This window comes from Bubalus kerabau, chromosome 15, assembly GCF_029407905.1.
Source record: "Bubalus kerabau isolate K-KA32 ecotype Philippines breed swamp buffalo chromosome 15, PCC_UOA_SB_1v2, whole genome shotgun sequence".
Classification (NCBI taxonomy): Eukaryota; Metazoa; Chordata; class Mammalia; order Artiodactyla; family Bovidae; genus Bubalus; species Bubalus kerabau.
In genome coordinates, this window is record NC_073638.1 from 15,558,790 (window position 1) to 15,573,662 (window position 14,873).

General features: G+C 48.8%; 1 protein-coding gene across 5 annotated transcripts in view; it reads right to left on the reverse strand.

Annotated features, from left to right (window-relative positions):
- Nucleotides 1-14,873, reverse strand: part of AMOTL1 (angiomotin like 1) — a 199,882-nt gene that overhangs the window by 57,730 nt on the left and 127,279 nt on the right. For all 5 annotated transcript variants that reach the window (XM_055547757.1, XM_055547755.1, XM_055547756.1 and 2 more), the window contains 3 exons: nt 9,345-9,636; nt 1,950-2,094; nt 681-770 (listed from right to left, as the gene is read on the reverse strand). In XM_055547757.1, coding sequence (XP_055403732.1) covers nt 681-770; nt 1,950-2,094; nt 9,345-9,636 — 527 coding nt within the window. The remainder of the gene's footprint in view (nt 1-680; nt 771-1,949; nt 2,095-9,344; nt 9,637-14,873) is intronic.

Consider the following 14,873-nt stretch of genomic DNA (forward strand, 5'->3'; position numbering starts at 1 on the left):
CAATTTTCTGTACAGTTTCCCAAAAAAGACAGCTGGATGTTTTATGTTTCTGATTTAGACAATGAATTTGCAGAAATTCAAACCCTAATTGATGGTTTTTCAAAATCCATTTGCTTCTATTATTTGCGTCTGGTGAAATTAATAGAGTATTTCCCAATAAATCTAGAGGCAGAGGAAGCCATTTTATTTCTGGTTGAAACGGGCTCGCTGGGTTCAGCATTGAGCATCACCAATGAAGACCCATGCTGGGAACATCTCCATTGCTTCATGCTGCCAGGGGTGGCCAGTTCAGAAATGCTCAACCTATGTGCACACAAAACACAACAAAAGAGCGAATCCTGCCACAGACCTCCTTCCTTTTCCATGGAGATAAAGAACTATGCCTTATTCCAGGTGGTGAGTGCCAGGGAATACTGCAAGAGTGTTATTCCTCGGAGGGTATTGTAGAGAAACAGAAACTGAAGGTCAGGAGGTCAGAATAAACACTACTGAAATATTACAACCTCGGTTTTGTCTTGGGCAGACCCAAGAGGGCCTCATCTTAGGCCCAAGAGCTTATATGCCGAGTTAACAAATGAAAAGCAAGCAGCACAAATCTTAATTAAAATGAACAGGCTTCTCCCCTTAGGCCCTGAGCTTTTAAAACCACACAGTTGGGAAAGATAAGCAAGGAGACTCACTCTGGGAAGCGTAAAGCCCCTCGGCCGCCCTGTCTTCATGTCCGTCATACTCCCTGCTGGACAGCTGTCTGTTGGCTGTCTCCAGTCGATCTGGACATAAAGAGGAGATGGTTACAAAGACATGCATGCGAATCTAAGTCACCCTGCAACTGACAAATGACCCGGGTGCTGAGAGCTGGTAGGGAGAGCTGCCCAGGAAGGAGCCCCAAACTGAACAACTCTTGGGGAGGAACAAGATGTTCCAAAACATTGAAAGGAAAGTCTTCAGTGGCCACGCTGTGTCTTTATGCTATCCACTGCCAAGGGGTGCACCAGCAACAGGCAGTGAAAAGCAGGTACCTGCAAGCCCAGCAAAGTCCTCGCAAAGGGCTCGAGTCCCCCTGGCCTCAAACCCAGCCCTCATCTAAACTTAACTATCAGTTCTCTGTAGCTAGGGAACAAAAAATTAAAAATAACAAATAAATACCAGGAAACAAGTCAAGATGACCTAATGGATAAAGACTCTACTCAGTGAGTTCTAGGTTTGCTCATGCCATTTCATCAGTCTTCATTTATTCAATTAAATAATTCAACCTAACAAGGTTTTATTGAGCATACAGCATACCCAAAACTGAAGGGTTTACAGTAATTAAAAAAAATGTAGGTTCCAGCTACAGACTCCAAATACACTGAGTCTTTTGACATGAGAGAACTGAAAAAAATGGCTTGGCTGCCTAAAAGTGAAGTGCAAGTAGATGGGTCAAATCAGTCTGCATGTGGGAGGTTGTCAAGATCCTACAACATGGGACCCGGGCTTTCAGGAAATTGATATATGTTTACTCTTCTCATAACCATGGGTTTGTTTTTTCTCCAAGAGGGACATGTGTCTAGCTCTGTCTTCTACACTATATATTGAGCAAGTGTTAAGTGCTGGCTTTCCAAGAATGCAATCAAATGCTTCAGCTTGATATGGTAAGGGTTGTTCATGCAACACTGGTCTTTTTAGACATTCCCATTCACAACAAGAATCATGCTAAGTACTTTTGAAGCAAGAAGGAGCTGCACACGTATTCCCTCCCTTTCAAGGACTCATGCATAGAGACTGTCACTTCTTAGGCTCAGTGCTGCACTGGACAACCTATAAGGTGAAAAGAACACGTCTGCTCTTTGGTGCCCCTTCCCCAGGAGGTTGGGATTTACAAGGTTATCTAACATAACTTGGACCTGGAGTTAGACTGTCAGCTACATGGGGCGAGGGTGTTTAGGGCAGGGAAAATGTGGGTGATGTACCTCGGAGGTCTCTGTTGAAGTCATGGAGCCTTCGAATCTCGCCTTCGAGTTTGTTCCTCATCGCTTTATCCAGCGACTCTCGCTTGGTGGTAGACTTGACCAGGCTCTCGTAGGCTTCCGAGATTCTCTGAAGTTCTTTCTCAAACTGAAAGAAAGAAACAGCGTGGAAGTGGAACCTCTGACATTCTCACCCATGACTTGGTTATACCGATTCTTGGACGTTCCCAGTGTGAAGGCTGTATCTTCAACGCAGCCTTTCTGCACCTCAAGTTTGGCTAGCAAATCCTACAGTCGACTTCACCCCAACGTGTCCCCCAGGGCCACGTTAGGATCCTGTGAATGACAGTCACAAGTCTGGTGGGACCATCTGATGTCACCTGGTACATCAGGTGTCTCTCAGTACAATGTCCATCAGATGTCTATCAGGAAGGGGTGAATTTAAACATAACTCATACTCTTATATTTTGTATGGTAATTTATAACTATTATTTTTCTTAGTTAAGAAAAATATTAAAGTACAAGAAAACGAAAGGATCACAGCAGGAACCCAAACTGCCTGAGTCCAAGTACAGTGTTCTTCCTGAGACCCTCATCCTCAAAGGAATATAAAATCCACATGAAGGATGGCTTCATCGCTTAGTTTTGTTACCCCTTTGTCTATGAAATCATCTATATAAAGGACTAATGGATTTGTAACTAAGTGTAAACCAATCTGCTAGATTGTTTCTCTTTATGTGAGGGAACTGAAAAGACATGAATTCAAACCACTTTTTCTCTTTTGTGTTTCACTGAATCCAGGGCTGTCACTGGTGAAGTCTTTAATCTATGGCATATATAAATCTATAATAAGTAGCTGAAACTGTTATAAGAGGAGTCTAACACAATAGCATGTTTTAAAGTAGATATTAATAAATCCCATTTTATTGTTGTGCAACATACATGTGGGAGAAAAAGTAAAGTGAAAGTTGCTCTTTCGTGTCCGACACTGTGGACACTCTACAGTCCATGGAATTTTCCAGGCCAGAATACTGGCCAAAATACTAGAGTGGGTAGCCTTTCCCTTCTCCAGGGGATCTTCCCAACCCAGGGATTGAACCCAGGTCTCCCACATTCTTTACCAGCTGAGCCACAAGGGAAGCCCAGAAAAAGTAAAGAGTGCCCGCAAACTTGGCTACTAAAAGTTGGAATCAGAGGCAAAGTGGCAGGGTTGAGAACACCAGCACCCCTCCCTGGGCACAAAGAGACCTGCCCTGCATTTTGGTCTCTTCACAGGAGAGCTGTGTACACCATAAGCCAGGTAACCTGATTGCCTGAACTCCAAACGCCCAGATCAGAAAGTCCCTGCTTAGACTCCTGTAACTATTGCTAAACCAACACCTACCCTAACAGACACCTATCACACACTCACTGTGTGTCTGGGTGCCAGGGGAACAGAAATAAGACAGTGTCTGCTCTTGTGGGTCTTGCAGCCTGGCTGGACTGTGTGTAGGCACACACGGCTCTCCAGCGCAGTCTGACAAAAGGTGTGGTGTTAATGCTATGGTAGCCTGCAGACAAAGTCCTTAATTTAGCAGGGTAAGAAGGGGTTTCTTTAAAACAAGATTTCAGAGAAAACGCCATTTAAAATGAGTCCTGAGGGATGAACAGGAACTTGCCAAGCAGAAAAGAAAAGGCTAAAGGGCTTTGGCATTCAAAGCAGAAGACAGGGAGGGCGTGAGCCAAGACAGAGCCATGAAAGAGTGTGCATGTGTCTGACAGGGCAGGTCATTTGAGGATGGCAGCAAGGGGCGAGGCAGGAGCAAGGCAGCGCAAAGGCAGGGCTTTAAAGAGAATGACGGGTGGGAGAGCTTGGGGAGGGCAGGGCAGCATAAATCTCACCTGAGGTTTTACAGAGTTCAGACTAAAGGACGGGGCTGCGAGACAGGAGGCAGGAGAAAGGAGTCCAGGTAAAAGCTACTGTAAACAGTTCAGTGACACGTGACAAAGAGTGAACCCAGACAACCAAAAAGACAGATCCCAAAGACACTGAAGAGTAGACTCAGTAAGCCTCCGTGACAGGTCTGGACGGGCAAGGGAGAAAGAAACCAAACACAGTCACAGCTTAGAAGACAGAGTAACAAGAGTCAGCCAAGATAAATGATGATAAGGCAAACACGTTTACCAAAGAAAGAAAACCAGTCTGGGTTTGGAGATACCAGGCCTGAAGTGCCTGCAGAACAACAGGGCAAAGATTTCCAGCTAGCCGGGGAGAGACAGGTCTGAAAGTCGGGAGGGCAAAGTTGTGCCGCTATGTGCAGAGGACAGATGAGGCCATGAAACAGAGACCGCTTAGGGAGGCCACCAGATGCTCCTAGGGCCGAGGATGGAGTGCTGACGCTTCAGGAGAAGGTGGGACAGGAGGACCCAGGAGAGAGACCGACACAGGGACGCCTCCACAGCCAGGAAGCCAGAAACTAAAGGAGAGAGAGTGTGGTCACTGCCCCAGAGGTTGCAACGGAGCCAATACACATCAGAGAAGAGGTGGGTGGCGAGGCTGCAGGGCGTCGGGCCTCCTGCTCGGTGGCCTCCAGCTGGGGCGGGGCTGAACACCGAGGCTCCCTTCGGCATGGATGTTCCCAAAGGCCTCTAATACCAGAGTGGGTTCCTCCACAGTCCCCTTATTTCAACGAGGCCTTTCTATCTCTTCCAAAGATATCATGAATTATTGGTCATGTGGCAGGAGAAAGAACAGCCTGTCCTGAATCCTGCTCATAGTCCTACCGCAAAATTATGTTTCTTCCTTTTAATTTTGTTTTCAAAAGAGATGGCTCCAAAACATACCACGACTTCTATGCTAATTTCATCTGTAAAAGGTGGCCTTTGCTTGCAGACAGATGGGCAATGCTGCAGGGACAATCCCCAGTAAGACGGGGCACCAGTGAAGCCTTCTTCAACTAGGCCACCCATAGGAACTTGCCTCCACCTGATTTCATATACTTTCCTATGTTATATTCAGCTGACTGGAATTCGGCTGCATTCTGTGTCTCTGATTTGACTGTCAACTCCTTGAGAGCAGAAACAGCCCCATAGCCCTAGACTTGTGCCCTGCCTCATGACAAAAGTACTGACTGCATAATTAACCTTTAAATCTCTTACAGAACTACAACTGTATGTAGGAAGTTAGCAAGATGAGATTGTGATTCACCATCAGGGAGAATTTCCTAACAATCTCTTCCAGAAGTCTACCCAGTAGTGAGTGTCTCTGCTCTGGAGGCATTCAAGTAAAAAAATGAATGACCTCCTTTCAGAAACATGAGGTTTCTAAGGAGTGGGAAATTGGACTAGAATCACTTTAAGAATTTTAAGTCTAAAGCTCTGTGATTTCTGACTGCACACTCCTTCAGAAGGAGGACCACACCCTCTTCTTCAGAGCCTCGGGTCAGAATATCTTAAGGCCCTCTTAATGTCATTTCCTAGGTGGTGCTAGTGATAAAGAATCCGTCTGCCAATACAGGAGACATAAAAGACACGGGTTCGATCCCTAGGTTGGAAAGATCCCCTGGAGAAGGGCATGGCAACCCACTCCAGTATCCTTGCTTAGAGAATCTGATGGACAGAGGAGCCTGGGAGGCTACAGTCCAGAAGGTCACCCAGAGTCGGACACAACAGAAATGACCTAGCACACACATGCGATGTGTGTCAGAGGTGAAAGGAGTTGGACAGGTTGGTCTTGATATACAGACCATCTGGGCCAGTCCCAAGTCTGAGCAGGAACATATGAAGAGCATTTGCCTCCACAGCTCCCAGCCTCCCTTCCAGCAAAGATGTCAGGAAGCTCTTAGGGCGGGCTGCAGGAGACCTGGGAATCTCCGAGAAGCAATCTCTGGCCCAGAAATGGAACTCCAAGCAGAGTGGAAAACTTACAGTTTCAGCAGGGCTGCCGCCATGAAGCAAAGGGGCAGCGAGGGGCTGTGAGCAAGTCTCAGCCCTTCCCAGTTGAGAGACTGGCTTGTTCCCAGACACCTTCACATGCACAACTCAGGGACTTATAGGGTTGAAGACAGGCCTGCCGTCCACGCCTCAGACTGCCCAGCCGCAGCCGCTGCTGCTATACGGACAAGAGGGTCTTTACTAAAGCAAGCCCAGAGGAACCATCGACGTGTGGCTCTTCAAACATCCACCTACACCCTGGTGGCTTCTGAGGCCAACCTGCTCAGCAACCCACAGTCTGGTCCTGCTGGAAATTCCGTGCATGAATTATGCTTCAGGGAAACTGGGAGGAAAAAGAAGCAAAATGAGTGGCCGAAAGGAAGTGATGAAAAACCGCCACTCTCTCTGGGGGTCCGTGGTCCTCATTCCAACACTAACAGAGATAATCACCACCCTGCCCCTCTCTGGAAACAGGGTCTTTATTTCCAGGTGGTTCTTTGGCAGCCTCTGAGCTCAGTCATTGTTTCCTGCTGAGTTCCTGGCATGTCGCACATAGGCTAAAGCCCTGCAATTAAAAATTTATCTATTTTTGGTTTTGCCCTGGAGATGAATCTCCGCGAGCGCTTCCAAGGCTGTGAAGAAGGATTCCAGAAAGGACATTCCTGCCAACACAGGGCGGCCACATCCTACAATGTGGCACCACCGAAAGTGGGGGTCTTTATCCCTGAGGAGTACAGTCACCTCACTGGACAAGCCTCTCCCCAGACCTGAGGCTCAAATAAGAGACACAGCTACAGAGACACACGGAGCAGTGGGGCCTGGACGAGGGCGACCTCGGGAGCACAGGCCTTGAACCACCCAGTCACGATCAGGCCACTCTGTGTCTCTTGGTCCCAGTTGCCGAGAGCAGCTACGGAACTAGTGCTGAATATGGCTCGTATCCATTAAAATCTGAGTTTTCAAACCAACAATTTCAGTTAGATACACAACTAATTAGTGATTAATGAAATGTAATATTTACAGAACCATTCACAACATTCAAGGGACTGAAGGAGTTTGGGATTTCAGAAGGGGTACAGCCTTCGATTTTTGCCCTTTTCCAGAAGTTACCAAAATGCTTTTGGCCACGAAATTTAAGGATCATACCCGTGCAGGGAAACTGAGTCCCTGCGAGGCTGATTTTGGTTTTCAAAATTGAAATGGTCATCGACATCAAGAAAGAGATGTGTGTTACAGGCCAATAAAGATACGTCTGAATTTTTAAAAAGTCAATGAAGAATTACAAGAACTCCCAGTTTCTGCATCTTCCCTGTAACTGTTCAAAAATATTTATGGAAAAGGGGGAGAACGACACTCAGCCCTCAGGAGTCTGCACGGCTCCTAGACACATCTGCCACTGGGCTCCCTCAGAGAGAGAGAGAGGAAAAAAAAATGACTGACTTCCCAGGAAGTGCTGAGGTGGCCCGTCCCAATTTTCAGCCTAGACCAGGAAAGAAGCTTAGAGGCAAGAAAGGCAAGCCAAGGCCTGAGCGTGACTTCCAGGCACGGCCAGGAGCCCGCATACGCGCTACCGCGTGACCAGCCCAGGGCAGAGGCCGCCATCTTTGGGCAGCCCACCGATCCCCGCCCCTCGTCTGACGCCTCCAGAAAAGGCAGTCAGGCCTCTCGGAGCCAAGCCTGGTCTTGATTTCGAGGAGCTCCAGACCCTCGCCGCGGAAGCTCCACACAAACGCGCTGGGACAGGTCCCGTCTGTGAACGGCTGCATCATCCCACCCACGGCACCCTGCCAACTGCTGTCAGCCCTCGGGGGAATCAGAGGGGCTGACGGCTCTGACACCCGGACCAGCAGAAAGGCCAGGCTTTACGGAGAGGTCAACACTGAGCAGCCCTGTCATATGGATGCAGTGACCACCGTGGGCCAGCCAGGAGCAAGCCCTGGCATGAGGAACCAAAGGGCAAGGCTGCTCTGCTCAGGGGGGTTTACAGTCCCACTCTTTCTCTTTACAAAAGCCCCCACCTGCCCAGGACAGAGCAGGCCCCTAGACTCTTATGAGATGGCCCTGACCACACATGCCGCTTTGTCCCCAGAAAGGAAACTCCGGAGCCCCGTGGCTCTGCTGCCTGAAACCATCCTATGACTTTTGTCCCTCACCTGCAGGGCCTTTTACCTGCAGCTTTTCAGGTGCTGGCGTGTGGGTCATGGTGAAATCACTGCCTGTAACAGTTCACTCTCACTAGACGTCTCCCTGTTGACTTTGGCTCACAGCATAAAGCCCTAAGAATGAAGGCTGCCGTGTGTCCTAATATTCTCATGACAAAGACACGGAATGGAATTCTGCAGCATCTCCCCACCTGCTGAGTAAGCAGAAGGAGAGCATGCCGGAACTCGCACTCTGCCCTCGGTGCTGAGACATCACTGCTTTTTTTTTGCAGTGACCGGCTAATGAAACCAGCACAGCAATCACCAGGTTCCTGTGTGAGATCCTAGACGTAAAGGAAGAAATTGCCTCTCTCAGCTTGCTGCTCCGCATCCCTCTCGGTGTCCCCTCTCCCACACTGTCCGTTTGGGGCGATGCTGCTTAGCTGCTGAGTCCCTGTCCAGGGGCACATCTCCTGTCTCTCCTGTAGCCCCTTGACATTCTACTGCAGGTTTAGCTTGCGTGACTCCCCTCCACCCCTGTTTTTTTTTTGCATAATCACAATAGTAAAAGATGTTTATCAGTTTTCATAATCAATAGCCAGACAAAAAATACAAGATAATTACAACTGCAAGCCATAATGGGAACATGAGTAACCTAACAATATAATTACCATTTGGCAGGAGGGCATCAGGCAGTGATGAGGTAAGTGGAAGTACATATATGCACAGATTTTCATCTGCTCAGCCAGCCTATATCTTTTGGTTGGTGCATTTAATCCATTTATGTTTAAGGCAATTATCGATATGTGTTATCCTATTACTGTTTTCTTAATTGTTTGGGGTTTATTTTCTGTAGTTAGGTCTCTTTCTTGTTTCCTGCCTAGAGAAATTCCTTTAGCATTGGCTATAAAGCTGGTTTGGTGGTGCTGAATTCTCTTAACTTTTGCTTTTCGGGAAAGCTTTTGATTTCTCCATCAAACCTGAAGGAGTGACTCTCCCACTTTTGGACGATAAGCTCCTCCAAGGGAGGCACCCTGGCATATTTATTTTTGTCTTCCTAAAGCCTTACATGGTGCCTGGCATAAAAAGGTGTCGAATTAAACGCTGGCCAGTGACTCAGTGAATCAACCCCCTTGAGCCATAAGGAACTATATGCCTTTCGGAGAACCTTCCCTCTGGCCTCATCTCGTGCTGTTCCTGCCTTCTGGGCTCTGTTGTCCACTCGCTTTCTCCCACTTGATCGGCTCCTCTCAGTCCTGCCTTAGGTCCCGCTAGCCCCTGATCTGATCCGTCTGTGTGTAATACCGAGAACCTTCCCCCGCCCGTCTCCGGGGAAGCCCCCTACCTTGTGGAGCTTGTCGGCGTTGTCATAGTAACCCTGAAGCTCCTGGTGCAGCACACGGTTCTCCTCCGTGAGAATCTCCACCATCTGCTGGGCTCGCTCCACGATCGCGAACGCGTCAGGGCCAAGCTGCTGGCTGGGCGAGGCGGCGGGCGGGGGCGGCGCGGCCCCCAGGGCCATGGGAGGAGCGAGCGGCAGGGGCACGGAGTGCAGCGGCCCGCTAACCGAGGAGTTCTGCGAGGACACCGGGCTGTGCTGCTGCGCCGTGGACGGGAAAGGAAGCTGGCATGGGCGGCTGCAAGGGAACAGACCAGGAGTCAGGGCCAGGGCCACAGGCTGGGGCGAGGGTGGGGGTGGGGTGGGAGGAAAGCCCACAGCACAGGCACTGTGGTGATGCCAGGGATCAGCATCAACGCAGGGTCCAGGCTGGGCTGAGAGATGCAGCTTCAACCCCCCATCCCACAGATATTCAGCGCTCTCCCTCTGAATGTGCACTGCTCTGGTCATCCGGAGACGGTGGACCAGACAGACAAGGTCCTTCCCTCCTCTCATGAAGTTTATGTTCTTGGAGAGAGAGAGAGATGGGCACACCACCAAATGATGAACACGCAAAGCTGGGTACTGAAAAGCAACGACACCTCTCCAAGAATCAACCCGAGGGACAGGGACAGGGAATCACTGAGTGGCCAGTTCATACAGAGGGGTCAGGGAAATGGTCTCTGAGAAGTGGACGCCTGAGCTGAAGTCTGTTGACAGACATGGAGTAAAGAGTGGCTGGGGGCAGGGGGTGGAGAAGCAGGGGAAGTTTTCCAGGTAGATGGATCGGGGGCGAGTGGGACCTAAGGCGGGACTAAGAGGAGCAGATCAAGTGGAAGAAAGCAAGTGGACACAGAGCCCAGACGGCAGGAACAGCGAGATGAGGCCAGAGGGATGGGCACGGGCCTCTGGGAGCCAAAGCCAGACCTTCCCTTGGAATGTGGAGGGGGCAGGAGAGGAGCTGTCTTCATGCCTGTGGGTGGGATGTATGTTGGCAAGGATGGACCAAAGGTGCCCAGTGAGGAAGCCTGGGAAAGACTGAAGGCAAAAGGAGAAGGGGGTGACAGAAGATGAGATGGTCAGATAGCATCACCAACTCCATGGACATAAATTAGAGCAAATTCCAGGAGACAGCGCAGGACACGGGAGTGAGCTGCCATCCATGGGGTCACAAAGAGGCAGATATGACCTGCTGCTGCTGCTGCTGCTAAGTCGCTTCATTCGTGTCCGACTCTGTGCAACCCCATAGACGGCAGCCTACCAGGCTCCCCCGTCCCTGGGATTCTCCAGGCAAGAACACTGGAGTGGCTTGCCATTTCCTTCTCCAATGCATGAAGGTGAAAAGTCAAAGTGAAGTCGCTCAGTCGTGTCCAACTCTTAGCGACCTCATGGACTGCAGCCTACCAGGCTCCTCTGTCCATGAGGTTTTCCAGGCAAGAGTACTGAGTGGGGTGCCATTGCCTTCTCTGAGATATGACCTAGTGACTGAACAACAACAACCAGGTTAAGAAAAACACAGATGTTCCTTGATGGTTCAAATTCTGGTACTAGCTTCTTTATCTGAACCCATGAATTTTCATTTTCATCTCCCCTTCCGAAGGATCCCCGCCTCCTGATTCTGTTAACTGGTTTCATAAGAATCACTGTATTTTCTTCCAGCCTACGCCAAGAGCTCCTAACAACAACTCTATAGTATAAACAGCAAAGACAGTCTTGGCATCTAGTTCTGCAACCATGGCTATCTCTCCTCTGCAGACTTGGGGAAACTGGTGTTCTTGTTTACCCCTTCAATCTTTAGGTCTCAGTCTGGGAACTGGGGTGCTAAGAATTATCAGCAACCCCCAAATCACTGGCGTCTTTATATCAAAGGGTTGAGCTCCTTCTAGTCTGTAACAGTTTCATGTATTACCTCCGTTCCTTTTGATCCTCCAGGGCCAAATCTCTCAGAACTACCTCCCTTTATCCTCAGAGGTCATCTGACCTTATATTTCCTTTTAAGTATATTTGCTGCAGTGTTTTTGGACCATGTCAGCCTCCATATCTCTCACTGTGCAAGTGTATCTTACAGCATTAAGTATCCTCTGAATGCTGACTTCTGCAGCTAAACGTCAAACTCTAGAAGAAAGGGTGTCACCTTAGCCCTCCCTACATGGAGATGCAAACACCCCTAAAGATGACTCAGAAGAAACCCAGGGATCCCACCAGAGTGACTAACCACTGGCTCTGTTCTGGTAACCAACATCAGAGTGCTCCATCGGGTTCCCAAGCTAGCTTCCAACTAGATCTCCTTACGGTTTTGATCTAGGAGCCCATCCATTTCATGTTAAAATAGCTGGGATCTAAGTTCCCCGAGTCAAAATAGGGAACCATGGAGCTTAAGGTGGTTCTTTACTCCTTAAGGGCCTCAGATTTCAGAAAGGAGTGCTCGGGGTGGGGAGGTGTAAACCCTCCCCCTTCCCTCCCTTTCCACACCTATGATTACTATCTGACCTTCTCATTAGAAATAAAGCATTTCTGCAGTTTGATGAATTTGTGCCCCTTCTACACTGAAGTATATGTGAATGTGTTGTCCCTTGTGCATGAGGATGTCTGTGTGTACAAGGTCCAACTCCATAGTGAGAGTGAAATGCCCTTGGCTGCCTTTCACAATGCCCAACTTTCACCCCCATCACAGGGATTCCTATCAGTTGTGGACCCAAAATACCACAGGTCCTTTGTGAGTAAGTGCATTCCTGCAGCCTGGCTAAATTCTGCTGCTGCTGCTAAGTCGCTTCAGTTGTGGCCGACTCTGTGTGACCCCATAGACGGCAGCCCACCAGGCTCCCCCATCCCTGGGATTCTCCAGGCAAGAACACTGGAGTGGCTTGCCATTTCCTTCTCCAGTGCATGAAAGTGAAAAGTGAAAGTTAAGTCGCTCAGTCGTGTCCGACGCTTAGCGACCCCATGGACTGTAGCCAATCAGGCTCCTCCGTCCATGGGATTTTCCAGGCAAGAGTACTGGAGTGGGGTGCCATTGCCAATTCTACAGTGTATTTTTCATGCAAAGAGGTTACCTTGACAAGAGACAAACTATCACAAGTTACACTGCCTCAATCCAAAGGCAGACACCCATTCCCAACTTCAAGTTCTCCCTTCCCACTTCATCCAACGCAAAGAAGCATAGTATGTCTCCTTGGAGCTGGGGTGGGCACAGATGAAGCATCAGGGCCCCAATAGGACTTGCCCTCTGACGCTTCAGGCGTGGGCTTCAGGGCGGGGGTTCTACCTTTTGACATTTATTGGGCTCTGGCATTTGGAACTCACAGTCAAGGATGGGCCTATGTTCCCTTATATAACAAAAAGGAAGTTTGCATAATGCCAGCCTAAGTCATCCATGATGGTGACTAGCCACCTGAGAGGCAATGCAGGAAAAAGGTTCTTGCCAAGTTCAGGGACGGAAAGAATGGGTTTTTCAAAATAGGAAGTCTTTTATGATAAATAGAGAACATTGGCTTCAAAAAATAACCCGGTTACACATTCAAGAATACGCATTCAAGAAGCATGGTATTACAACGGATGATGTATAGCCAGGAGAGTAAAACACTGTTCCTTGGCTCCGCTCCTCAGCCACTGGGGCAGGTGGGCTCAAAGGTCCGTACAAGGCAGATTTGGATGAGAGTAAATGAAGGGGAAAGAATGGTGCGGGGGTAGGGGGGCACAAGAAAATGTCACACACCATCAGACCAGTGCTATGAATCAAGATATCCTCCGTTTCCAAAGATAATGCTACTGATCGGCCACCATTAGGATAAAGACTTCTTCGCAATGGGGACACAGAGAAAAAAGAAAAAGAGGAGATGGGAACCAATATTTATTGAGAAACTACCTTGTATAGAATTCTATGTTGTGCTGTGCTTAGTTGGTCAGTGGTGTCCAACTCTTTGCAACCCAATGGACTTAGCCCACCAGATTCCTGTCCGTGGGAATTCTCCAGGCAAGAATACTGGAGTGGGTTGCCACGCTCTACTCCAGAGGATCTTCCTGACCCAGGAACTGAATCGGAGTCTTATGCATTGCAGGCAGATTCTTTACCAGCTGAGCTAGTAAAGGTAAGCCCAGAATTGTATGCCACAACTGTCTATTTGACTATAGCTTACTTCCTCTGTTGGGGTTTCCCTGGTGGCTCAGATGGTAAAGAATCTCCCTGCAATGTGGGAGACCTGGGTTTGGTCGGGAAGATCCCCTGGAGAAGGGAATGGCTACCCACTCCAGTATTCTTGCCTGGAGAATTCCCATGGACAGAGGAGCCTGGTGGGCTACAGTCCATAGGGTTGCAAAAAGTCAGACACAACTGAGCGACTAACACTTTCACTTACTTCCTCTGTTAGAATGTGAAGGCAGAGAGCTGTTACTCGACATCATTTGTTTCAGTATCCTGGCACCATACCATCACTTGGCTTAAGTTAAAGGACTTAAGGAGTTAATATGTATTAAGCTGGGCACAAATTAAGCACTGAATAAATGTTAGCTATTACCACTATAATAGTATCATCTGTATCCCATAGAAGGCTGAGCACTGAAGAATTGATGCTTTTGAATTGTGGTGCTGCTGAAGACTCTTGAGAGTCCCTTGGACTGCAAGGAAATCAAACCAGTCAATCCTAAAGGAAATCAACCTTGAATATTCACTGGAAGGACTGATACTGAAGCTGAAGCTCCAATACTTTGGCCACCTGATGCGAAGCGCCGACTCACTGGAAAAGATCCTGATGCTAGGAAACATTGAGGGCAAGAAGAGAAGCGGGCAACAGAGGATGGGATGGTTGGATGGCATCACCGACTCAGTGGATGTGAACTTCAGCAAAGTCCAGGAGACAGTGGAGGACACAGGAGTCTGACATGCTGTGGTGAAGAGTTGGACGTAACTCAGTGACTGAACGACAACAACCCAGAGCCTAGCCCTGAGTGTGGCCTTCATGAAAAGTCCAATATTTTTTTTCTGTTATGGCTAACGTTTATTGGGCACTTTTGACTCTAGCCACTGTAGTATACACTGCTACACGCATCATCTCACCTTGACCTTCATAAATGCCTTATAAAATAGGCATCACTATCAAGTCTCTGTATTTAGATGAGAAAACAAGGCACAAGACGGTCTGTGCTAAGTCGCTTCGGTCGTGTCTGACCCTTTGTGACCCCATGGCCTGGAGCCCACCAAGCTCCTCTGTCCATGGAATTCTCCAGGCAAGAATACTGGAGTGGGTTGCCATTTCCTTAAATGGCAGAAACATAAAGAAGATGCAAGCACAGGCTTTGGGATTCCGGAGCCTGCAGCTCACTCATTCCCTGAACGGTGCGGGGGAACACAGGGAGGACAGGCAGGCGCCCTGTGACCTCTGCTGCCAGGTCCCGCGGCTCAGTCTGAGTGACCGCCACATTCCTGACTCACACCCTAGCGAAAGCATCAGAGCTTTCCGTAGGTTCAAGCCACCTCAGGGGAAGCATGAAGGCTAGACA